The following is a 27,843-nucleotide window of genomic DNA, read 5'->3' on the forward strand; positions in this document are numbered from 1 at the left end:
GGTGATGGCACTACCCGATGACTTATTGACCTACGGGTTAAATAAATAAACACAATAATGTTATCAAATTCAAGAGTGCTGATTTTTTCACCCCATAAAGATCAAGTGTGAACTCCCAAATATGCTATTCTAGATTTTATTTTCTGTTTTTTTTTAAAAAAAAAAAAAGAATTCATAAAATTCAAGAGTGTACTTACGTGATCATGGTTATGAAATTTCGCGGATTCGAACACAAATTCAATCCAAAAGAAGTTAACATCAAGCTCAAGTTATTAAATAAAAAACGTACAACGTGGTGTTTGTATACTCTTTTCTCACTAAATCGGTAAATAGGATCTTGCCTGTATAGGTACTGCTTCAATACAGATTTAAGGGTTGAGATTTATCAATATAAGTGTGTTTTACTATTTTTTTAGTGGACGTCGCAAATATTAATAAATTTTTACTCTTAAATATATCATTGAGATGCTACCAGTAAAAGTACAATGAAATTAACCAACTAAATCTATGCCTAATTATTCACTTCAAGTGCCTGGCGTCAACATATATATGGCAACCTAAATTCATTATACAATTACAAATCATAAATGATACAACTAATAAAATAAAAAAAAATTGGTGGCTGAGAATTTTGTTCATAAAATTTATAAACGTCAAGGACCGTGTTGTCACCATCCAGTCACATTGTATACCAAAATCGTCGGGTTCTTTTATTTATTTATTTATAAAGGAAACTAGTTAATTCTTTGGTAAGGTAGTATATATAGCCATAGGGTTTTGAAAATTTGAGCTCGTTTATTTTCCCTTTCAATTCTATTTCATCGAAAATCTGATGTTATTTCTCATTGTAATTTTCCCATTTTTAAATTACAGGGAGCCAAAAATTTCTTGCCACCATTTTTATCACACACTCAAATTCATTTATTATTATTGAATTATGAAATGATTAAATATAGAGTCCACAACGGCAGATAAGCTTAGGAGCCAAAATTATAATTCAATATGGTAAATTAGGGTATAACTCACCTTAGACATGAAGAAAAAACCATAAATACGAGTGGTAGTTGGCAATATTTGTCTCACTTATAGTTTTTAGTAGGAGCAAATATATAATTTTACACGCCAAGAATTCTATTTTAGAACAGACTATTTTTGTAATGATAATACATTTACGTTAAATAATGGAGTAATATGTGGTTGACACTCTTTAAATGATCAAATTAGTGGTTTGAATAACAGTGTAATTAAACTATAAACACACCATTACCAAACTATGTTCCAACACTTTTCTACAATATTCGATGTGTGTGTAAGCTATACATACCTGAAGTCGGAAACGAGCTAGGCTGGGAACAACCACATAAATGATTTGAATAATTCTAATTATTTATAATTTGGTATCTACACGCGAACATAAAATAATTACTTCTTTTTCAAGTTGTTATACATTCATCAAGTAAACATATCGGTGAATGATACTCTACTACGAAGATTTTACAATCATGATAGACATGAAGATTCTACTACAGAGATTATGATAAACTATTTCTTTGGTCAGCTAATTACCGAATCAAAAAGTAGAGTCGTCAAAATGGAGTTCCATTGAGCTAACCTAGCTACCTTGTTATGAAAAATAGGCTTGTAACTCGTTGAGTTACTAATAAAGTGACTCCTTTGAAGTTGAATCTAAAGTTCTAAACAAAACTAGCGGACTCGCTAGTTTTCTTTGACATTTTTTTATATATTATTTCATTGATTTATGTATGATTTACGAGTTTTGAATTATTTATATTATTTATAACATTTTACGCATGATTTATTTATTTTGAAATATTTATGTTATTTATAATGATTTATGTAAGGTTACTGGTTTATTAATTTTAGAAAGATTTATATTATTTATTATAATTTATGCACAATATTTTTATAAAAAAATTATTAATTTTTGAAAGATTTATATTATTTATAATAATTTATGCATGATTTTTTATTAAAAAAATTAGTATTTTTTTTTAAAAAAATTGGCGAATCTAACCCACAACCCTTGGTGGGTTAAGCTAAGGTTTTCACAATCTGTATAAGAGAACTGTCTCATAAAATTAACATGTAAGATTATTCTACAATATTTTTAATATTTCATTTAATAATATTATACGTTAAAGAATTTTTATCATTAATTTATAATTAAGCTGAAAAAATATCCAATTTTTATCCAAAGTGAAATAATCAACGGTAGGTCACTTGTGAGACGGTCTCACTACGGGTCAATCATACTCATATTTACAATTAAAAGTGGTAATTTTAACATAAAAATTAATACTCTCCATGGTAACACATGCAAATAGAAGACTCATTTCACAAATTTTAACACGTGAGACCATCTCACATGAGTTTTTCTGAATAATCATATCACTCATCAACGAATTTCGTAATAAATTAATATTACATATTTTTTTAATAAAACACTTTTGAAAAATTTATCTTTTTTAATTTCAATATAATCTCCGAATAATTTATTGTATGCACACAGATCATGTGCAAAATTATATATCTCGTCATACTACTATATATTATATATATACTCGAGCTTAATAAAAACTGTAACTCGGTGTCATGATAAATTTTATCGACATCAAATTTACTCTTATGTATATATTTTGATACTTTACCAAATTTATCCTTGTAAATGTTGATAATCGTGACATTACCTTATTTTAGTATATGAATCCAACTTTCCTTCAAAAAAAAAATATATATGAATCCAACTACTTACAAGATTTTTTCAAACTCCGAAAAAAAAATCGGATACTGTTATATAAAGATCTCAAGCCCAAACTTGGGTTTTGTAAAGTGGCCCGATTTGATATACTGGGCTTCTTAAGACAACCAACAAATCATATGGTGATATGGTGCGAAGTCAACCTACTACAAAGATATTAAAAAAAAAACCCTACGAATTAGTTATCTACAACGTAACATGAATCTCATTAATTAGTTTAATTTTTTTTTTCTTCAAAACGGTTGAAAAATCATCATCATCAGGCTACATTCAAAGCTACTCACTCTACAATAATTAACAAGAATTTCTATATTTGAGTGATGCTCCAAAAAAATCAATTATTTCCAACTTGGATAGTAACTAGAATGCCAAGGGAAACTTGGGTGGTTTTTAACTTTTTTTATATGTCTTCCCATATCAGAGTAATAGCCAGAAAAAGAAAAAACGAATTGAAGCTATCATTCGGATAAGCCTCTAACTATCGATCCAAAATCACATGGGATCTACATGAAAAGATAGGGCTAGCTTTTTGTTTCCATCACTAATTTGTCAATTGTTTGAAATTTTTTTTTATGGGCCAAATAGATCATATTAGTTATTTTTTAGTATGCTTTATAAGATTAATGAAATAAACAATAGATGAAGAATAAGAAATTAATCTTTAGGGTGAATATTTATCATATTTGGATAGAAGAGAAAAAGAGAGAGAATGTACAATAAATTATGAAGTAATAGCAAAGATAATTAAGAACTTTGTTGCGTCGGTTCCAATAATTTAATGACCCCGATTTATTTCTTCGCCACCACATATAGTTGGTGCACGTGGCCCCGTCCTCAATTTTCATTTAATTCTTCTTATTCATTATTTATAATAATATTTATTTTAATGGAGAAGACATTTATATTATAAAATTAAAATTTTAATCTCTTCCTTTTAATTATATAATCCATGTTTTTTTATTTATCTTAAATATATAGTCATATATAAAATTTAACAATATTTTTTACACTATTTTATTAATATATTTTTATTAACTACACATTGAAAATTATGCAATCATTTTTTAATACATTAAATAGGGATAAAATAAGAATTTTATATAAAATTTGTTTTTTCAATAATTTTTATTAATATGTATGAAAAAAAGTAAAATTATATAATCGAGAAGAGGAGGATATAATCTCATAAATTTGTTATGAATTTTCAAAAATTAATAAAAGTTAGTTTCAAAAAAAAAAATTAATAATAAATGTCACGTGTGGGTTCCAATAATTCACGTGCTTGGAGTTGGGACGACACATCGTCCCATTAATCAACAAGTCAAAACAAATCTTCATGCATTTCCCAGAAATAGAATCCCACACAAAAGTCATAAATAAAATAAATAATCGGAATTTTCACGGCATAATTCAAAGTAATTTTTTTTAATAAAATTTGAATATAATTATTAATAATAAAATAAGATATTTTTATATAAGAACGTTTTACAGAATACAGAGCATTCAGTACTCTCCCTCAAAATAGTTTGAAGAAGACGAAGATGGTCCTTCTCTTGCCAATGCTGCTCACTTCTCTACTGCTCATCTCCCAAGCCTCCGCCCAAGCTCAGCCGCCGCCTCCTCCGGCGGCAGCGCTCCCGGCTCCACCGGCGGCTCTACCCAACACGACCCAAGAGTATCTAGATGCCCACAACCAACCCAGGGCCGAAGTAGGTGTCGGCCCCCTCGCGTGGAGCGAGACACTAGCCAAATCCGCCAGCCTCACGGTGAGGCTCCAGAGGGATAAACAGAACTGCAGCTTCGCTGACTTGAGCAACAGCAAGTACGGCGGAAACCAGCTGTGGGCCGGTGGCTTCACCGTCACGCCGCGCATCGCAGTGGAGGCGTGGGTGGCGGAGAAGAAGTTCTACACTTATGCTAACAATTCTTGCGCGCCGGACCACCGTTGTGGGGTTTACACGCAGGTTGTGTGGAGGAATTCTTTGGAACTGGGGTGTGCCCAGGCTGTTTGTCCCAAAGAACATGCTAGTTTAACCATTTGTTTCTATAATCCCCCTGGAAATGTAATAGGAGAGAAACCGTACTAGATTCAACTACTATGAATGTTATGCAGCAAATGATCATGCTTTTTGGAGTTGTTAAATAATCGTTTTTGCTATGTATTTTGTCTCTGATTTTGGTTCTTGATATATGGTTTCCATTTCATATCTTCTTGTTTAGAGCTCAATTTCTTCAAGACATCAACTTTATTGCACGTGCTGTCGAGATTTTAGATCATTCTTAAACAATTGTATGCAATTGTATGCGTAAAACTGAGATTTCACCTATATACAGTACAAAACCAGATCATTCAACTGAAGAATGTAACAAGTATAAAGAATGAACCCGCGCCAATCTTCACTTTACCAGCTCTTTCAATATCAGATACCTGAAAGAAAAATTATGTGGAACCCATTCGATGTTTTTGCGCGAAGATTGAGCAAGCTTGGATCTTCTCCTAATGGTTTTCCTCAGAGACTCGGGTAAAGATTGTTGGATCATCTGTACTATGTCACCAGTACAGAGACCGGACTCCTTGGCGAAGTACTCCACTATCTTCGGCAGGACGATCTTTTTATCCTTTCGTATACCAAATGTAGCTCGAATGTACTCTTCTTTTGCAGCTTCCAGTTGATGATATACCCGTTTTGGCGTGTATGTACGAACCTATAGCATACAAACACAAGCAGCCTGTTAGATCAAGAAAGCTTGAACATGATAAGGTTTAAGAAAAAGGGCATGGATGATTGATTACCGCTGGATCGGAGTGGCTCCCGGTTGAGAGAGCAAAATGTAGAAGTGGCTCGGATTGTACAATAGCATATGCTTGCCGTGCATCACTTGATTTGAATTTTGTTCTGGATGAAAATAGTAACCTAAGCCACTGAATAAAGAGCAAATTTCGTCAGCATAAAACGAATGTTCTACGGTTAACTTGTACAGAAAGAATGATGTAAACATGTGCTAAGGTTCAATCCAGGTGATATACCTGTCCAGGATGCGACATTCGGCATCCGAGGATAGAATTCTGTATCACATCTGCACTCACTATTTGACCTCCAACATTGTAGGCAGCCTATGTAATGAAGTACTACTGTAAGATCAAGTTTTTCCAGCCAAGCCTTTTATGGGAGATGTAAATGATTAATTTCTTGTTTTCTTACCTTCATTAGTAGAAACATCCGCTTCATATTGTTTTCCGGGATGCCATACGCCAAAAACGCCTGTAAAAATAAAAAAACAAAGTATGCATAACTTGTAATATTTACAAGATTAGTCATGCTGTAACAATATTATTCAGTCGAGTTTATACATGCATCACCAAAGCATTGTGTACATTGATCCAGAATGCCAGCTTCTCCTCGTGTGTCATCTTTCCGGGATCTATCTCTTCCAATCGAGAAATAAGTGACCTGCGAAGTATAAATTCAATTATCATATCAGGCTTGATCGAGCTGAATACGTCTACAGAAAAAGCTCTATACAATCACAGTATCCTCACCTAAAGTCCCTTAGTAAGTATTCGATATCATTTAATTTCTCTCTACTTCTGTATATACAGTTTACTTCAACCATTGTGCTGTAAGGTCCACTAAAATCTTTCAGCCCTTCTGTATGAAACGGGTTATCCAGACGAACATCAAAGGAGAAATCGTTTCTAAATGCAGGACTCCACAAGTCAGTCTGAAACTTTGGAGAAAATGCACCCACAGATGAAAAAGATGAAGTGGGCGACGAGTAGCTTTGGTGTACCAATGGAGGATCAGCAAGCTTGTAATATATATTGCACATACACCTGACCATTTCTTCCGAAAGCTTGTTCGTGGTCTCTGGTAAAAGATCCGAAATACTGGTTCCAAGATGCTCCGCCAGACTAATTACATTCGAAGACTTGTTCTGAGAATACTGTAAAAAGTTCAAAACATTTCAAGTCATTCGAAAAATTTACAATGAGTAGAGTCCTATACAGTAAGTCCTTGTTTTCATAAACCAAGCCTAAAATGATGAATACCTCCATCATGGACAATGGCTGAGAATAACATGTACGAAGAGAAGTTTTGCTCGACGGCCCTGTACGTTGAGAGAGTGAAGAGTGGGAGCGTTGAACTACCGACTCAACAAGATTATCTTCTTTGTTTTCCTTATATAATGATTGAACATTACTTTCAGGCACTAATTTCTCTTTCTCTGACGAAGTATCTGCTCTTGAAAAATCTAATCGCTTCCTTCGGGAGGCCGGTAGTTGCGACTTTACTTCATATTTCTTGGATGGGGTTAAGGAGGTCGTTTGAGGATCAAAGGCTTTTCGATACATTGACAGAAGATGATGCTCTAAATGCTCGACTTCTAGCTCCAATATTGCAATTTCTTTGATGAGTTCTGCAGCTGGCTAGAATTTGGCAGCAAATCTTTCTTTATTACACTTCAACTACAGATGATTTCAAAACTTACAAGCGTGAAACCGATAGATGCTATACCTTAGGAACGGCGGTTTCGTTTATATAGTGGGACGACGCCTTGTGACCAAGTGCCTTTTCCATGGCACAGCGAACTGATACTTGATCCTGCAATCTTTTTTCGAGCTGCAGCATCTGCATTGAAAATAAAAATTACAAAGCCTCCAAGGATTTAACAGAACTACCAACAAACCAGAAAGCAGAACATGTTCTTTTTTCGCATACCTCTCGACTCAAAGAATCTTGAATTTCAGATTTCGATAAATGATTCGTATAGCTGCTGAAACAGCCATTTAGGTGTCCTGTATCCTGGAATCCGAAAATAAAAGTCTAATACATACCTTTGAAATAACTGCCGAGTTATATCTACTAAATTGATAACAAATGATTTGTGTGGGATTTGGAAAGTGCTTTTGCAAGAAAAGGAATAAACAAAAGTCGAATACAGATGGTTTCGACATTTCGGAATAATCTGAATCCAGAATGAATGGAGAAAGGGTTGATAATCTGAATTTGAAAAGTTTCTATCGAAATATGTATACTACAAACATAACTTACCAGCTTTTGTTGATGAGATTGTTCCAAATTACCTTCCTCAGGTTCTCTGTTGTGTGGGAAGCTGCCATTACAGAAGAGTGACAGGAAACAGAGTTTTAACTCAACATATGAACATCAAACTTGCCAACTCTATCTGTCCATTCATCTAAATACCAAAACAACTTAAGAAAACTGAATGAGGAAATAAGAACATAACCAAAAATTAAAAGCCTCAAAACATGAACCCAGGAATCAAGATTTCACATAGCTCACACCGACTCCAATCTCCACTCCAAAAATTAAACAAATTCTTAAAAGCTCTCCAAAAACAACTGATAAAACCAAATGAAGACAAAGCTGAACACAAACCCATTATAGAAAACCGCGTAGTGCAGTAAAATAACCGAGTAAAAAAGAACCTCTTGGAACGCCTGTGTTTAACCAGCGCAGGCAACTTGCTGCTGCGAAACCCTTCGAAAGCCATAGCTAAACGAACGAGGATGAAGTGGCAAACTAACTCGCGAGCTCTATTTAGAAGAAAATGATCATCAAGAAAGGACTTTTAGGGTAGAAAATGGTCCCGAAAAAACGCAGCTTGGAGTCAAGGCTCGCAATTGTCTTGTTCTATATTTGTCTATCATTCAGCGCTAAACCAGGCAATGACTTCCTAATTACAGAGTCTGAACACCACAGAGGCTCATGTGCGCACACAAAAATGGCTGAGAAAAGGAAGCCCTTTTGACCATAAGGCGCCTTCTTTGTTAAAGAAAAGCAGCTCCCATTACCATTTTCTGTGATCTTTTTGCTGCGAAAACTAGGCTTTATTGCAATGGAGGGACTTTCCGTTTGGCGTCGAAAGAAGAAATCAGACTTTGTTTGCTTTTGGTGAAGAAAGTTTACTGTTAATGTCAAAGTGGTGAGAGAGCAGTAGTGCACAGAAAGTTGACCATTTTCAAGCAAAAAAATGATATAGGATGGAAAATGAGCATTATATATACATATACAAATAAAGTAATCTTGATATTATTGTGTTATGTTTTAGTTGTACAAGCATAAGAGAGTGTTTGATTAAAAGTTCAATTCTTTTTATCAATATTTTTTAAAACGAATATTGTGTAGGCTTCGTCGATAAAGTTTAGCTGGTTAATATAATTTACATATTATCGTGTTAATCGGATGTTAATTTATTCATGCATATTGAGAGATAACTGACGAGTTTTCATGAAGACAACATAGAAAGATAAAGTATATACCGACAAATGTATAAATATGGTCCAAATTTTCTTGCTATCAATCAATCACTTTAATAATAAAAACTTATACTTGTAGAGGTGAGTTGTGATGTTTTCGGTACCACAAAAATTAAATTTGTGATATGCATGCATCACACGTTTCTCTAACACAAGTAATTTAAAAATCAGTATAATATCTTTTCTACCATTTCGTATTTAGAAGTGGATTATAGCTCATTATAAACTCATCTAGCTCAATGGTATCATAAGTCATAAAATTTTGTATTTAAACCTGGGGTACAAGGTTCGATTTCTGGGGAGGGCAAAAACTCCCCACCAGGGGAGAAGACCATGAGTGCAAGAATGGCTGGGCCAGCCCAGTCCATTACAAAAAAAAAAGACATATGTCTCTCTCATGATCTTTCCTCTAATGGGGAGTTTTTGACCGATTCGAGCATGCACATCCATGTCTTAAATGCAAAGTTCCCTCAATTCTAGTACCACTTGAGCTAGGCAGCACTTATGTCACTCATTTTGGGGTCAACCGACTGGTGACCGTTTTTAATACGGTTCTGTCACGCTCTAAGCGTAAGCCCGCGCCCATCTCTGATACGGTTCTGTCATGCTTTGGGCCTAATCCCGCACCTGCGACTGCACATTGGGCCCCAATAACAACTATTTCATATTCGTAATCGCTTTATGAAAATGATTAAACCAAGTAACTATAAAACTCTATTGCAGCTCATTATAAATTCATTTTAAATTTTTTATTTTTTTCATCTCGGGTAAGGATATCACATTTTGGAGGTTTTATTTGATGTATAATTGATTAAAATTATTATCTTTTAACCTATCTTGATAATTTTTTTAACAGTTTATGATTATCCCTAAAATGAAAACAAAAGCTAGTCTATTATATTATACAAACAAAAGCAAGCTAGCCTACTCAAAAGAAGTTATAAATTATGAGGTCAACAAAAAGCGAAAAGGTGTATGTAAAAGTATTGGAAATTCGAGGGCTAACTCAAACTGGCTGAGGAATCATATTTTATTTTCTCATCTAAAAAAAATAAAGGTACGTTGTTTAGAAATGCACCATAAAACAAAAGAGTCGAGAGAATCAAAACTCAAAAGATATATATGTTTTTTTAAACATAATAATAGCATTTTTCAATGCTAAAATAACGGGATGAATTCTTTAGAAATCTCCACGTAAATGGCGCTAGATTAAAAAATTATAAATCTATAAACTTGGACCGGAAACATTTAATCAGAGCAGTTATAAAAAACCACAATATATATTTATAATCGAAAGAAAAATTGTATCTTGAATATTTGTTGAGGGTTGGAACGATTCATGCCCATTTTACAAAGTTGAATGAATTAGAGATGCTAGAGTACTGACTTAAATTGATATAGAAAAGAAAAATAATTAAAGCGTGTTACCTCAAAAGGAACGAAAGTTAATTGGCTCTAAAAAGGGTACATTGGATACTTTGAAAGTATATGAAATTTTGTGGGTTTCCCTTTGTCTAAATCTTTACTTGAAAATTAAGAAAAATGTGAGATACCCACGTTGTCTTTGGTACAAAAGAGTGTCTCGTTTGTCAAAGAATCAGTGAATAAATTAATATGTTAATATGTACGTGGGTTGACCTTTTTCTAGATCCATACAAAAGAAAAGGATGATTGCGGAGGTAGGTTCTTAGGAATTAGGCCTCCTATTTTATTTATTTTATTTAATTTTATTTTATTTATGTAGTTATCTTGTAGAGAAATATTGTATAGCTAGGTTCAAAAAGGAAAACATAAAAAAGGTATTTCGTAGGGACGTTGAAGTTGGTGTATCAGGTAAATATGAGATCAAAAGGTCACGAACTTGTTTACCTCTATTTTGTTGATCGAGCGTAGGTATTAGACTCAATGACGGATCCAGAATTTTTAATCCATCCGGGCTAAAATTTAATTAAGCTCTCGTATTTTTTAATATTTTGAATTGAACTACCTGGACTAACACCAAATTAAACAAAAATTATTCAAAATTTTATATACAAAATTTAAAAAAAAATCAGGCGGGTGAGCTTCTACTTGGTTCCGCCACTGATTAGACTAGCTAGCGTAGTTCGAGGTTCGCAAGCTACTGCTTTAAACTAGAAGTTTTATTCGGTCGAGCCCGATAATTAACGGTTACATGCAACTTACATGTTCCGGTAAAAAAAAATTTAAAAATAAAAAAGGCTTTTTCTTCTGTACGAGTTTTATTCCGAGACATCGAGTCCAAATTTGTGAATCGAAATTATGCGTTAGAATACCATTTTATTTTATTTTTGGTACTGGGTCGACTTAGTTCTAGAATTTTTCAAGAATATAATCAATGCAATTATATATGTATCCATATATGAGTATATATATGACCCATATACGTAACTTGGTCCGATCCTCGCTCAGCCTAGTTTTGTGAAGATTAATGTGGTCCATGTAGCTATATCTCACATGGAGCACGTCAACTGTGGTCCGGAATGATCAAGGTGCTGTATTCTTGTCAATTATTGTATTGTATTTATTATTTTATAGAAATACGAAACACCTACATGATTTAAGTAAAAATTAACATAATAATTATATCGGTCATAAAAAATATGTTATGACTACAAAATATATTTAATTGTCATAAAACACATATATTTTTTTATTTTTTAATTATTAAATAATTAAAACAGTACGTGATTTACAACATATGTCATGAATCATGCCCAGCGAATCTAAACGCAAAACTATAATCAGCCGGCCGCATTATTTGAAATATTTAATTCACACCATTTGATTTATTAATTTTGAAATTCATAGCACTCAAGAATGAAGAATCATATATTTATCTCAAGTACTTCGAAAATACATATATACTTTAATCGATTTAACGCATATGATATATCGTGCATCTTAGTCTAGATGTTTGTATATATATATATATATGAGGTCCACAATTTTTTTACTGGACTCATGTGTAATGATCACTAATATCCACTTTTATATTCAACCTTAGAATATTATTTCAAAGGTAAGTAAAATTTCCCCATGCAACCAACGTAAAGATATATACGCACATCCCTACGCTTGAAATATTCATTTTCATTGGAGCTTTTGATCCTTTGCCTAAATCATCTCAATCGGGCCGTTTCCATATCTTTGCCGATACGCAATATTAAATATGGGTGTAAAAAAAAAAAATTGCATATATATATATATATATATATATATATATATATATATATATATATATATATATATATTTAGAATCGGAAGATTTTACAAAGGCATGTTATCTAAATATGAATCTAATTGTTCGAACTGATCAGGCATGCAAAATCTATATATCATAAACTATACATTTACTATTATCATGCAATATCAATACATATACGCTTAATTAGAACTTATTGAAGCACCTGATCACAAAATACCAAGAAATGTGGCCATGATATAGTACTTAATTATTCCGAGTTGCCTACTATATATATTTATTAAATCAATTAACAATATCCCCCAACGTCTCTAACTGAAAACGTGTTTTCTCCGGCAAGTTTCCGGCGTGACGTAGTCCCAGTGTGAGTGAAACGACGTCACCTGCACTTGTCCCTAACCTCATAAGCGTAGATTCAATGCCACCATTGTTAAAGGGATGACCACTAGTGCCATAATCAGCGGCGCTGCTAACGACGACGCCGGCGTGGTGGCATGTGCGTGCAGGAATGTTAACCGCCGGCAATGATATTTCCGACAAAGAAGTGGAGGCGAGGGTAGTGGCTGAAGGGAGGGGAGGAGCCGTCACGGCAGCGGAGGAGGAGCAGTCACCGTGCGGTGTTGGATTTTTTACAATATTGTCGTTGATTGGGCTATTGCTGCTTTGGTCTTGCTCTTGTTCTTCTGACTCCCCTTTGGATTCTTTCTGGTACATTTCTTCAACCATGGGTTTCCACAATCGGACTCTAGCATTAATGAACCAATTCGAAACCTGAAAAAAAAAATAAAAAATCGTAACATATGATGAGATTAATATAATTAAGCCCATTAAATTACCTTAAGGTTATCTCATAGAAATTTTAATGATGTTGATCACAAAAAAAAGATGTAAAAAAATATGACGGTTATGTTTTAAAACATTGTCGATGCTTTTCGAGCTCTTGTATAGAGCAATCTCGGGAAGAATTATTATTTTTTATCTTCATATGTTTCCACCAATTTGTTTTAGAAGATTTAGTTATTTTTTCAATGCATGTAATGTTCATGATATGATGCCACCATAGCTAGTATCGATGTGTGCAGTGCTATGTCAGTATTTTTGTTATCAAATGACTAAATCTATCAAACATGCAATACGATATAAGACTACTAAAATTGAAATTTGACAATTTGCATGACAAATGACAAAAAATGGCCTTAAAACATAGTTTTACCCGACCCTTTCAAAATGTCCTTCATCCTTGATTCTAGACACCATGTAGTTGATATTGGTGTTTCATAAGGTCGCTACCAAAAGTTTAAGACGACTATATACAACATAAGACATTTTTTGGTGATCTCACTAAAACTCAAGTGTCTGTACGTATCTTTAGTTTAGAATTAATGTACTAATGAAATCAAAACATATTAATTTTTCATTTTTAAATTTAAAAACATTTTTATGGAGTATTTGTCTGAAAACATATTATTTTTTGTGCAAATTGCTCAAAAATCCCCAATGCAAACATGTTTTGCTCTGCACTCCCTAGCCACTTTTTTGTACCACATTTTTTGTTAATTTGTACCACATCTTGTATGGTTTTGTACCACATATTATATTGTTTTGTATCACATTTTATGACTAGGGACCCCAAAGCAAAACATGTTTGCATTTGGGGATTTTTGAGCAAATTGCCCTTATTTTTTTAAAAAAAATTAAAACATTTTATAATTTTTTTTGTAAAAACTACTTTTACAAAAACATTTTATAAGTACTTGTCAATCTCATATGTTGAAAATTACAATTATTTTTTGGATAATTAATTATTTAATTACAGTACCAAGGTTACCTAGATAAAACACATTAAACAACTTAAAAAGTGTAACTAATTTTTATTAACAATGATTAAATCAGTGAAGTAATGTTAGCCCGTATGTATCTTTATCAAGTATCACGTAGCGTTTGGATCGTGACAAACACGATGCATGTCAATTTCAATTAAAATGTGAGAGACTCGCGTGACGTAAGACAGACCTGTCCCGTGAAAAAAGAGCAAAAAAAATGATGAAAAAAAAAAAAAAAAAAGTTAACCTGGTTTCGAGAGAGACCAGTTTGTCGAGCCAACAGATGCTTATCTGCATCGCTTGGGTACCTGTTCAAACATTTTGACGATAAAATACAAAAACTGCTAAGAAAAAGGATCACTACGTGTCTAAATTGTACAATCTACACCATATCTTTTCGAATATATACTTCATTATTTCAAGCTTTTTCCCTTTTTTTTCCCAAGAAAACAGTAACTTTAGTTGTGGGCGTGACGATCTATGATAGATCACAGGGCAGTACGAAGCAGCATATGCTGCAGCAGATGCAGAAGTGAAATGGGACAGCTGCATGCATGCCTGTTTTATCTTTTCTATTTTAATGATAATGAAATAATTATAAGCTCATAATTTTAATTTGAAGAAATGATTTACATTATTACTATTTGTCACAGTGTAACTGTTAGGTTATAAACCATGAAATGTTCATTCCAAAAAGCTTGTTTATTGGGTGGGATTGCCTCAAGGGTTTATAATCAACTTTTTATTAGTTTAGTATTTCAATGTGGACAATATTACAATATCCCACATTGAAATACTAAGCTAATAAAGAGTTGATTATAAATCCTTGGGACAATCCCACCCAATAGGCAAGCCTTTTGGAACGTACGGTTTATAGCCTAACAGTAACTTAATTAGATTCCTTAATCCTTACTAAAAAGAATATAATATCACATATACATGATATTTAATTTGGGGATATGTGGCCTGTCGTAGACCATCAGATTTGCATTACTCCCGCCGTAGGATCAAATAGACTTTTTTTGCATGGATTTGGGTCAAAAATAAAAATTCACGGTCAATGAGAAACTCTGGAAAACATTTATTAGGAATAAATATTTTAGTAGAATGCTATATATTAATTAATTAATATTACTACTGTATTATGTTAGAATAGTAACATGCATAGGTCAGCTGTACTTTTACAGGGCTATATCAGAAACATTAATCCCAGGTGAGATATCAGAATCAGACTGATGGGAAAAAACAGATCCAGGAAATGAAATTTCCTGACTCGAAGGACAATTTATCACTATTCAAGAAGTTGGGGTTTAATTTTCGTATCAATAAAATAAAATAATTTGAGGGTTTATTTATAAATTGCATATATCACGTACATATATATAATGTTCATAATTATTTTGATGCACATTATAATTAACTTTTACTACAAGGATTAAAATTTTAATTCATTCGATAATGTGTATTAAAATTGGACAGAAATGGAAAAGAGAACTTACGGGTTGAGAAAATGTTCGAAAAGCCAAGCCCTCAAAACATTGACCGATCGATCGGGCAAGCCACGTTGAGGCCTCCAGGCTTCTTGTTCCACCAAACCCATCTGATGAATCCCACGGTGCTGCCTCAGGCTGTGTTCCAGGATCCTCAACCTCGGGGTTTCGCCTTTCGTCAGCCCCGATGCGGCGGCGGCGCCGTCTTTCTCACCTAGAATCTCGCAGCTCAGCTTTACCTGAGCTGAAATGGCTTCCTTCAGCCCTCGGAAATGTTTCGACATGGCTTTTTGCGCCAGGGAAGTGTACGGCGCCGCCGCGCCGGAGCCCATCACGGTGTCGAAGGAATTCATGACCATTTGCATTTGGTCGCAGTAATTGCTGTACTTTCTATCCACCTGTAATTAATTATATCATGTACTTGTTAATAACACTGTTGTTAAATACCAGATTTGTTAAGGTATAAAATTATTAATTATACTGTCATTTTTTAGCTCTAACTTTTGAAACAAATTATTCTATTTGATACCAAATTCAAGAAATGACCATAAAAAAAAGGAAAATTATTTGTTTTTTGTTTCGATGAAAAAAAAACAAGTTATTGAAAGAAAAACAAGTAGAAACAATATATAATAGGAATAATTAAAACACCTAGAAGAAAGTAGAAGTCGAACTTATTTTAAAATATCTTTCACGTCCCCTAATTGCACGATGGCTTATTTTATATAAATTCAGAATCAAGATCCGAGAAATAATTGAATAAAAGCAAGGTACATTGAAATGATTGTCGTTGCCAAGGAAGAATATCCTTGTCCATCCGTGGCTGATATGGTGTCTTTTCCCCATACAAACAACAAGATATATATTCAATAGGTACCAGAAATAGAATTACCATATCAAATTAAAGAGTGTGTGTGCGTGTTTTCTTTTCTTTTTTTTTTGGTTTTAGCATTTGACTCTACGTACTTTATTGTATTATAATATAATATCCGATGCATACTCAATACGTCTTCGAAATTAAATAATGGGAAACATTTCAATTTAATTTATTGTAATATATTGGTGGCCTGATTCAACGGCCGGCAATTAAATATGGTAGTAATTAAACTTCTTGGTTATTTCTTTTGAGTTTCCTGATTGGTTTAATTAACAAAAAAACAATGGATTAATTAAGGACTAAATGAGCAATCATGATTGGCCAATAATGAGTCAAAGAATAGATTAAAGGATTATATACCTCGTCAAGCATGGATAATAGTTTGACCTTTCTTCTCTGGTGCTCGAGCCTGTCAGAAGCTGACGGAGGAGGATGATTTCTCCCGCCGCCGTCGCTGGCGGCTCCGGCGGTTTGGTCGGAACTATTGTTACTCTGTTTGCTGCGTTTGTTTTTCTTGAGATGACCAAAACCGACGCTGCAGAACTCTTGTAACAGCTCTTGCGCCGACCTCGTGTACTTGGAATTTTTCAGTATATGGAATGCCCCAAAAGAGGAGCCCAATCCTACGTTCATCTGGCCACGGGTCTGATCGACTCCGCCGTGCAAGTGGTACACACCGCCGGCGGCGGGGTTCTTGAGCTGATAATGTGGAGGAGCTGATGACAGTACTCCGGTGAGGATCAAGTCACCTTTGGACGCCGCCTCCAAGTGCTGTAATGAAGAGGATAGGGATAAAGAGAGCCCTCTCCCTTCCAAAACTCCTGGATTGTGATTCGGGTCGATTCCATTCCGGCTGTGTTGTACTTGTCCCCATGTCATTTGACCAAAAGCGCCTCCGGCGGCCGCGTCGTGAAATCCAAGCATGTGGAGAGTGGAAGAAGAAGAAGAAGCTGTGACAGTGGGAGGTTCAGAAGGAGAAGAGGAAGGTGACCTTTGTTGTTGTTGTTGTTGTTGTGGATTCATGGCGAAAAGCTGCATGAGTACTGCCGCCGGATCCGGGTTAATATTGGTCGAAATCTGATTCTTGGAATCCAACAAATGGGTAACTAAACCACCACCGCCCACCGCCACTTCTTGGCGGTTCAGAAACCAATCTCCGGCGAGCGAATGATTCTCCAGGAATTGATCGGTAGCCGGCCTCGTGGTGGTTTCGCCTGGTGGGAAGTATTTGAACATCTCCGCGAGCATCCCCCCGCCGCCGCCTGTTTCGTACGCCGGAATTCCACCTGATCCTTCTTCTTCCTCCATACTGCAGTGTCCGAATTCTTGAACCCTTATAAGCTGCTTATCCTGTTGTGGTGGTACTGATGGTCTCTCGAATCCATTGAAGAAACTAAAAACACCTTGATGATAATCTTGGGACATAGAATTTAGTACTATTTTTATTTAGCAATAATTAGTACTATCTTCTTAATTCTCCATCTTCATCATCATGGCAATCTCTTGTTCAGTCAAACACTTCACTCAGTGCATCAGCTCAATCTGGGAATTTTGTATATTTTTTCTGGTTCAAGAAAATTGATCCAAGAATTTTGAAAACATCATTTTCATTCATACATATATATATACAAAAAGATCAGCTTTATTTATTTATGTAAACATGGACATTACCTGTTATAGTTGCAGACTGTAAAGAAAAGGGTGTGAAGTGAACCCCTCACGCATCGTTTTCTTCTTCTTCTTCTTCTTTCTCCTGTAGAATATTAATCCAAAAAAAAAAAATTATATGGAATTCTTGAAGAAACAGTGGCCCTTGATTAATTATTCTCTTTTTATCCCTTTCGTTCCTTCCTTTTTCTATCTCTTTGTCCTCTGTAAGAGTGCTTTTCTTCTCTGCGGTCGCCTTTTTGAAAGAGAGAATGATAAAGAACTTCTTCTTTTAATAATATAATAATAAAGATAAAATTGGAATATCTCTCTCTATAATTTCTTTGTTGCGCTGCTCCCATGGCTGAATTCACTAAGCATGATTTCATTGTTATACCATAAACTAATTTTATTGGTATAAAATTGATTTAAATTGATGAGATTTAATTTTTTATAAGTAATTAAATATTTTATTTAAATCACTGTGTTCAAAAATTTGAAAGAAAACGACTTCGGGTTTGACATATATAGTGATTGCTAATATTTACTATATTTTGTTAAAAATTATAATTTGGATTTCTTTTATATATTTAATTAATTTCTTTTTTTCTTCAAATATGTAATTTTTAAACATATATATTCAGAGAATATAGAAAAAAAGACAGAATATATATCTTTTCAGTTTTCTATTTAATAGCCTTTCCCCGTCGAGTTCACCGAATTTAAGTTAATAGCAGTGCTACATGCTTTAAAAAAAATTAACGAGATTTTATCTTCAAAATAATATCTTAAGGTAGCATGTAATTTTAATTTCTGTTATGTATATATAAAGTTGTATCGAATATGATACACTTTTTTTGCTAAGGCCTGATCAAACTTATTAGGTTAATGCATACTCTTCCATTAATCACCGAATTTTCCAAGAAAATCATTCAGAAAAATTAAACTTGTTGGAAATTTTTATTCCAATAAAATTCACTTATTAAAAAGTATTTATAAAGCATCGGTTAAACTTTCTGATCTTGACTTTTTCAGTAATTACTAGTATGTTTTGAAAAAAGATATCGCTCAAATATTCAATTTTTATTTGCTCAATCATTTTGAGTTTGAAAAGAAACGCCACACGGCTGGAAATGCCTAAATCTAAATGTCTCTATAATTTAAGTTTATCTATTACCATTTCAATTTTCATGATGAAATTTTCAATTCTTGTCAATGGAAGATATTGTAGAATAAAATTTTGGTGTTTTGTAGTTAATTTTTAAAAAGTTTTCTTTTAAAAATCTCTTTCATCAAATGTTTGATCACTTCGAGTACACATCTTCTCGGGGCAAATAATATTAATTTGAGTCGGTCTCATGTAAAGATCAATATTTGTGATACAGTTCGATTCGACTCATATCGACATTGACAAATAATACTTTTGTCGTATATAAAAATAATATTTTTTCATATAACAAGTTAAATAAAAAATATATATCACAAAATTGACATACGGTGATATCGTTTCATTGAAAGTTTTTGTAGTAATGATTTAGCCCAGGTGAAAACACAAAAGAACACATAACAACATGCATGAAATTAATGATATTATATTTTAAAATTTTGCATTGAGAAAACAAAAAAATACTTTTTTTTTTTTTTTGAAAAAAATGGAGGTGGCAAAGCCCTTGACAACTGTGTAACTTTTGAAAACACATGGTTCGGTAATTTGGTTTTATACGTTTGATCTTACAAATGAGATTTTATGTTTTTTCAATATTTCACAAAATTGATAAATGCAATTTGCCCCATCTTTCAGTTATCTCTTAACTCAAGCCAAATGTTACTCCGAAGTGTCTAACTATCGGAATCATAGCAGTAAAATGTTTTATGCAAAGAATTATAATTGGTTCTTGTCGGGGATAATAAAATTATTGTAGAGACCAAAATAAATTGGCATTTATTGTGAAGGCATGTTTCAAAAGTAGGAAGAAAAAGGGAAGTATCAAAAATTAAATATGCACGATATAATAATTACACCCCATTTCATTTTGTAGTCACATGGAGACATTTTGTCTTATTTCACGAAATTAAATTCGGAATTTTTTTCTAGGATTAAAAAATTCCGTTTTGATAAGTTGTCATAAAATATCCCAACTGCCTCTATATACATGATATTGAGCAATATATCCAACAAAAGTTTGTAGATAAGAAAATTAATATACTGTATTAATTCATTCTCTATGTTCCAGTATATATAGGTTGGGAAAAAATTTAATTTTAGTCACGTAATTAGTTGGTATGTTTTTTTGTTTTAGTCTTATAACTTTTCAAATTTTGATTTTAAGTTTTTTTTTCATCAAAAATGGTTTTAAGTTTTTTTCATCGAAAATCAATAAATCAATCGAATATTATTTATTTGTCACCGATACTCTCCTATATAGCTCATTTGGTAAGAATTAACCACATGTTACATAAATTAAAATTCATTACGCAAAAATAAAATGAAAAATAAAGAAAAAACAAAACCAAATACACAAATCGGGAAAAAAAACTCGTTGTTTTGGTTAATTTTGATAAGATATATTTTAATATGTGTAACATAAGTTTAATTCTAATCACATGAATATTATACGTCAAATAAGTAATATTCGATTGATTTAGTGACTTGCGATAAAAAAATGACCAAAACCCAAAAAAAAAATACAAATTACTGAATTAAGACCGAACTTTTAAAAATCATAGGACTGAAACCAAAAACAGATCAACGTACATGACTAAAATTATAATTTTATCATCTATGTTGTATTTTTTTTTTGGTAACCTCAAATATATATACAATCCATGTTCTATATTTATTGGCAATTGTTTTTACTAATATATCCCTGTAAAGTAATATATGTTGAATTTGAACTAATCATGGATGTGGAAAATTATTTTTAATTAAACTTTATTTTATTCAGTGATTTTCTTAATGTTTATGGCAAAACTATGAATTTTACATATGCATTATTAATTTTCCATTGGAATTAATGCATTGTAGGTTGTAGCAAAACGACCGTTTGGTTTTTTTGTTTACAATATTTAACCTTAGAGAACTATTATTATATATTAAAAAAAACGTGTAAGAAATATCAAGAAATTAAATTCAATTTTATATGTGAGAAAATATTCATTGAAAATTTTTCGCTTTTAATTTATTTGTGACAAAAGAGAATTCTTGAAAAGTAAAGTGAAAATGGTAAGTATATGAGAGCTACATATGCTGAGCCGTGCTTGCTTGTACGAGGATCCATCAACACCAATCTCCATTTATTCAACCTGTCTCTCCTTTCTTACTTTGACTATATTGAAGTAACATAAGCATATCGCTATAGACACTAGAGTCTGGAGAGGGTACATCTGTCATTTCATCCCATGATTTTTTTTGAAAAAAAAAATTGAAAACAAATTAAATTTTTTTCCTTGTGTAATTTTGAATTCGAAATTTACATAGCTACAGAAAGCATCCAAAACAGAAAAACTGAATTAAAAATAATTCAATCCAAACATATTTTTTTTAAAAAAAAATCAAACATATCCTATTTAAATATAACTAAGTCTCCGCAGTCTCAAAAATTATATCTATGAGATGAATCAATTATATTCATATTTGCAATAAAATATCATATTTTTAACATATAAAATAATACTTTTATCAAATTAACACATTCAATAATCTCATACAAGTTGTCATAATTTTTTTAAAGTATCAATCTTGCCTATTTTCTATTAGATATATATTAATAGTATCCTTCAAAGTCCAAATTGGCGAATTAACTACAATATGAATTTCCACTCGCACAAGCATATGATATCACTGCTTCTGGGGAAAAAATATATCTTTGAATATATATATTTTAATTTTTGTGTGTATCGATCATTTCGGATTATTAAATATATACTATGTTATTTTATTTTTTTTGTTATAAAGAAGTCACGGTCATTCTCTTAAAAAAATAGTCCAAACAATTAGCTTTGTGTGTGTGAGCGTTCGACTAAGATAGTGTCTGCAAACTTTAAAAATAAATTATTATAGTTTCTTTCTTAAATTTTTTTTAAAGAAATAATTTGTAAGCACTTAGTTTTAGATTTGCTGACACTCCCTAATTATGCATACGTTTTGCCTTGCTAAATGATTTAATATCTCCAAAAAAAATACATATTATTTGATATCCCAGCGCCGGCCGAGTATTTAAATCAAAAGTACATAGCTAATTGATAAGATGTCATGACTCATGAGTATTTAAAGTGCCATTTGTACTTAATTGTATGCCTATAATTTAACTAAATATATAATCTCATCGTTTGATTTATAATTTTAGCTTCCTAATATTTTATCCGAGGAATTGAAATCGAGCATTCAGAAGCAAAATCAGTTGAGCATATGATATTGATTGCTTGGTATGCTCGTTTATACTTGATATTCAATAAATTACGGGAATGTTTGGAAAAAAAAAATATTTTTTTCAAAAAGTAATTAAATTTATATATTATATATGAAAAAATGGGGAAAAAATTAGAAGTTGGTAATATTTGAAAATAAAAATGAAAACTTGATATTCTTTTAAAGTACGGTACACAAATGATTATCACACTACTTGTTAATAAAACAACAAACACTTATTGGAGAACACATTTATTGCTATATTTATTTGAACGAATGTAAAAGGGTAGTTTTGGATTGTTGATGTGCGAGAAAAGTTAAATTCCTTCTCAAACAAGTGGAAGTGAAAAATTCTCAAAATATGAGTGTGCTTCTTGTTTTTTACGGGTTAAATCAAATATAAAATCGATCTCACAAAATTGATCAATAATATCATCTCACATAAATTTTTGTGATAATTATAAGAAAGTTCGATAAACTCACCGGGTAGAGGATATATATATCTATCCAAATCCCGAAAATACAACCACCATAAGGAAAAAATTATTTATATCTAAGTATTTTTTTTCAATTATACAAGATGAGTGTGCTTCTTGTTTTTTTTGTTTTTTATGATTATAACCAGCAAGATTGAGAAGCCAATGTGAAATATATATGCAAATAATTTTTTTTTTTTTAAAAAAAAGATAAGAATGGAGTAATGTTGGACCTGAGAAAGCATCAAATACAAGATGGGCTCTGAGCAACTTTAGGTGATATGGGCCCATGAAGAAGATAAGGACACGGAATCATTGATAGGAGACCAGTGGGGATATATATGTGAATGATCCGTAAAGTGGTCCTCCACCGCAAAACAGGCCGCAGCCACTTGGGCACGGTGGTCCACGCCCACTGGGCTTTTATGTCCCGACACGTGTCAGGGAAAATATACAGTGACAGACTGTTTTTGTTGTTGTGGCCAACTGGTCAAGTGCACCCTAAATTTTTAACATTCTTCAAAATTTTATAACAATATGATAATTGTTTGGAGAAGTACTTCTTAAAAGCTTTCTCAAACACTACCTTAGTTTACATATATTGATTTGATCATCCATTTCAGTTTCAGATCGAACACCAAAACTTATAGTTTGAACAAATCAAGCGGCCAGAAAATTCAATTTAGAAATGTTAAATTGATTTTTTTTTTTTTACATCGGATGAGGGAGTGTTGTATCAATTATTTAGAAAAATAACTCTTATTATAAATTTGAAAATTAACATACTAGAGAATTTACAAAGGGAGGCTATTTTTAGAGAGGAAGGCGTGACATGATGCGAGTCGACATGTGAATAGTTCGACTGTTTAAGCTTGTAGGCGTTAAAAAACTTGATCAAGGTTGAGGGCCTGCCTGATCCAATGGATTAAACATGTGTTTCTAAGAACCAAAAGCTTGCCTCTACAAGCCCAAATGTTTAAAAGAATGGGCCGACCCAAATTCAGTATTATCCATTATCGGGCCCAAATATAACTCCTCTTCTTTCTCTCCTTTGCTCTATTTGAACTTTTTATTTTTCCAGTTCAACCACTCAAGGTGTCTGATTTTTATCCCATATAACATTTTGCACTATTTTTCTCCATACATAAAATTACATTTGACTCTGTAAAACTTTCGCTGTAAAATAACTATGTTCTCCTGTAGCGATTGCAGCTTGAAAGCAAATAAACTATTACAAACACCGTTACTTGTTTTTGTAACGTAGTGTTTGAGAGAGCTTCTAGGAAGCAATTCTCAGCTTTTCTTAACAAATTTTGAAATTTTGTGAAATTTTGTTAAGGAGAAGCTGAGAAGTGCTTCATAGAAGCTCTCCCAAACACTGCCTAAATCTAAGAAGCACTTCCCACTTTTATGCTTTGTCGCGAAATTGTTGGGCAATATTTGTGAGACATTGTGAACGAATGGTTTATCTATGAACTTGAAGTAGACATTTAGTTAAGTATGTTAAGTTGCTATTGATGATGAGGGGGAAAAAAAGCATCATAATTTGTCGGTTCTATTTGATCCTATGGCAAAAGGACAAGCTTGATGTTGACTATTGGCATTTTCATTACAACTTTATACTGAATAATACGTTGATTAGGACATGAATTATGAATATTTCTGTTTCTTGAATTGTTATGCTGATATCTGCACATATAATTTATTGGCACTGACTATTTCATATTTTCATGCCGTCTGAACTTGTTTTTTTTTTTTTTTTAATAAAAAATTAAACCAATATTGAATACTTCCAATTAAAAGGTGATAGCGGTTGTGTCAAGTTAAGTGCCCCTTTTTGATTACTTAAATACATGTGTATTATTAAATTGACTGATCAATCATCAGGTGTAGATACAGGAAGGATATTTGCAAGCAAAGAAGGGAACAAAGGCTCCATATTTTACTCTACACAAAAAAGTCAAATACATGCATTGAGCCTCTTCAGTTACATATGAACCTCAATAAGATCATGCCAACAACCATTAAACAGAAAATGGCAGCCTCTACTGATTCCTTACTGCTAATCTTCTCTCTTTCTCTCGTTTTTTCGGTCTGTCGAGTTGCCGCTCAATCGCCTAACAACACAGCAGGCACGGACTTCGCATGCTCGGCGGGCTCAACGGAATTTTGCGAGACATATCTAACTTACCGAGTAAGAGCTCCTTACTCGGATCTTGGAAGCATATCTGATCTGTTCGGTATCAGCCGAATGGAAATAGCGACAGCCACTAATCTTACATCCGAGGATGCTAAACTTTTTCCTGAACAGCTCTTGATGATACCAATCAAGTGTTCTTGCAACGGCACGCATTATTTTTCCAATGTCACCTATCGAATAAAGAGAGATGATAGCTTCTACTCCGTTTCAATCAAGCATTTCGAGAACCTTACGAACTATGTCATGGTCCAGGATATGAACCCTTTGTTGCATCCAACTAACTTGACCATTGGTGTGGAAGCTGTGTTTCCTCTGCTCTGCAAGTGCCCCGAAAAATTTTACTCAGACAAAGGGATCCAATACCTTGTTACATACGTATGGCAGCCCAGTGATCAAATAGTGCCTGTGAGTGCCATGTTTCAGGCTTCACCGTCGGATATCGCGACAGAGAACAATAACAGGAACTTCACCGCTGCAATATGCCTTCCGGTGTTGATACCGGTGAAATCCGCAATCCTTGTGCAGCAATATCCTTCTCCAACAACACATGGTAAGTCCCAACATCACCGGATACTCGTTGCAATTTCATGTTCGGTGATGGCTCTTTTGCTAGTTCTGTTTGGCCTATCTGCGTATGTCCACTTCTATAAGAACCGAGCTTGGTTAGATACTTGTGATCTTATTAGAACCAACAAAGCATCTAAACAAGACTCCTTCGAGCCAAAATCCGTTCAGGATAAAATACTTCCTGGAGTGTCTGGATATCTTGGCAAGCCAGTTATGTATGATGTGCAAGAGATTATGAAGGCCACTGTGAACTTCAGTGAACGGTGTAGAATCAGTGGATCGGTGTACAAGGGCACGATAGACGATCAAGTTTTCGCGATTAAAAAAACAAGAGATGCCTCAGAGGAACTTCAAATCTTGCAGAGAGTAAACCACGCCAATTTAGTGAGGTTAATGGGAGTCTCCTCAGACAACGTTGGGAACTTTTTCATGGTCTGTGAATATGCTGAGAATGGATCACTTGACAAATGGCTGTTTCCGAATGAGTCGTCTTCTTTAAGAAGCTCCGTCGGATCCCTCACTTGGAACCAACGATTGTTTATAGCTCTAGACATCGCATATGGCATTCAATACATGCACGAACATGCTCAACCAAGTACAGTCCACAAGGATATCAGAGCAAGCAACATTCTTCTCGACTCCAACTTGAAAGGCAAGATTTCAAATTTCTCTACGGCGAGGACTGCTACCTCATCTATCATGCTAAAGATCGACATATTCTCTTTCGGGGTGGTCGTGCTGGAGCTTCTTTCCGGGAGGAAAGCCACGGAGAGGAAGGATAACGGGGAAGCGGTGATGTTGTGGAAAGAAATCAAGGGTATATTGGAAGTGGAGGAACAGAGGAAGCAGAGTCTGAGTGAATGGATGGATCCCAAGTTGAGGGGCTCTTATCCTATTGATGATGCTATGAGTTTAGCAACTTTGGCAAGAGCTTGCACGTCTGAGAATTCTTCAGACAGACCGAAAATGGCGGAAATCGTCTTCAGCCTCTGTGTTCTAACTCAATCATCTCCTCAAATGTATGACAAATGTGTGATTTCAAGATTTGATGCAGACGAAGTACTCCCAGCTGTTAATCAGGTCATAGCTCGTTGATTTAATAGGTACATGGGATGGGATTATAAATTTGAATGTGGAATTCACTTATTATTTGTAAATGTTTCGAAATTAGTTTTTGACATATAAAGAATGGGTAATGTCAGGGGGACCAATGGATCAGGCAGGAACAGTCTCTTGACGAGAGGATTTTGATTTGAGAGTGAATTTGAAGAGAAATTTGAAATGACTCCACGTGGATGACATTTGAAATCCAATGGAAGGATTCAGAAAATAGTTACAAGGTAGTTAAAATTCGTTGTCGAGTGGATTTTGTCTAACAAATAAATTTATTAGTAATCTCTAACTTCAAATTCATCCGTCCAAATACAACTTAAATTTTTTTGTGTATATTGGGTTAACCTTGTTAAAATCTTAACTTGTTTAGATATATCATTCGGCTTGATAAAAATGTATTATATAAGAATGATAAATGAATAAATGTGGATTATTCATTTGTAAAACTCGAGTCAATTGGTAGATATAAAACGAAGATGGGTAATTAACTAATATTTTTATACTTGCACCAAATGGTGCTTCATACAAATCCCGTAATATTTGAGATCTACTTATCGATGGTGGGCATGTAACTGAAACAAATGGTTAACACAACGTTGAAGAACGACAACATATATGTCTCGATTTGTTGAGATTTATGTTATTAACATTGTATTTCAAAGATGATCATTATCGACGCAACGAATAATTTTCTTCGGAGTGAGCTGGATTTTTATTTTTTTTTGTTGGGGATAGATTGTTGCATACACAAGCAATTCACATCAAACAATTTGATGCTACTATTCTATGTTCAGATGGGCCTCTCACCAATACAAATATTATAGAAAAAGCAAGACCATAGAAATTTCCAAACCATGGACACATCACAAACAAGAAAATTTACTGATCAAATCTGGCTCTGCTTCTCTAGTTCTCGAGTGCTTTTTATCAACTACCAGTGGCATGAGATGGTACCAA

General features: G+C 33.4%; 4 protein-coding genes across 4 annotated transcripts; 2 read left to right on the top strand and 2 right to left on the bottom strand.

The window, feature by feature from the left end:
- The first annotated feature begins 4,278 nt into the window (after positions 1 to 4,278).
- On the top strand, positions 4,279 to 4,986 carry LOC140880559 (STS14 protein). The gene has a single exon (XM_073285117.1). It carries the CDS (start codon positions 4,321 to 4,323, stop codon positions 4,864 to 4,866), a length of 546 nt encoding a protein of 181 aa, XP_073141218.1. The 5' UTR covers positions 4,279 to 4,320; the 3' UTR covers positions 4,867 to 4,986.
- Positions 4,987 to 5,046: 60 nt separating this feature from the next.
- Positions 5,047 to 8,751, bottom strand: LOC140880558 (uncharacterized). The gene is made up of 11 exons (XM_073285115.1): positions 8,232 to 8,751; positions 7,834 to 7,894; positions 7,501 to 7,584; positions 7,297 to 7,410; positions 6,831 to 7,208; positions 6,321 to 6,724; positions 6,132 to 6,231; positions 5,983 to 6,042; positions 5,808 to 5,894; positions 5,574 to 5,702; positions 5,047 to 5,485 (listed from the first exon to the last, which is right to left on the bottom strand). Exons 1-11 carry the CDS (start codon positions 8,294 to 8,296, stop codon positions 5,177 to 5,179), a joined length of 1,791 nt encoding a protein of 596 aa, XP_073141216.1. The 5' UTR covers positions 8,297 to 8,751; the 3' UTR covers positions 5,047 to 5,176.
- A 3,699-nt stretch (positions 8,752 to 12,450) lies between these two features.
- Positions 12,451 to 18,488, bottom strand: LOC140881327 (BEL1-like homeodomain protein 2). Its single transcript, XM_073286534.1, has 5 exons — positions 18,147 to 18,488; positions 16,836 to 18,039; positions 15,608 to 15,996; positions 14,356 to 14,416; positions 12,451 to 13,056 (listed from the first exon to the last, which is right to left on the bottom strand). The coding sequence occupies exons 2-5, from the start codon at positions 17,898 to 17,900 to the stop codon at positions 12,571 to 12,573; spliced, it is 2,001 nt and encodes a 666-aa protein (XP_073142635.1). The 5' UTR covers positions 17,901 to 18,039; positions 18,147 to 18,488; the 3' UTR covers positions 12,451 to 12,570.
- A 6,553-nt stretch (positions 18,489 to 25,041) lies between these two features.
- On the top strand, positions 25,042 to 26,868 carry LOC140877164 (serine/threonine receptor-like kinase NFP). The gene has a single exon (XM_073280690.1). It carries the CDS (start codon positions 25,042 to 25,044, stop codon positions 26,866 to 26,868), a length of 1,827 nt encoding a protein of 608 aa, XP_073136791.1.
- Positions 26,869 to 27,843: the final 975 nt, after the last annotated feature.

This window comes from Henckelia pumila, chromosome 2 (genome assembly GCF_033568475.1).
Source record: "Henckelia pumila isolate YLH828 chromosome 2, ASM3356847v2, whole genome shotgun sequence".
NCBI lineage: Eukaryota > Viridiplantae > Streptophyta > Magnoliopsida > Lamiales > Gesneriaceae > Henckelia > Henckelia pumila.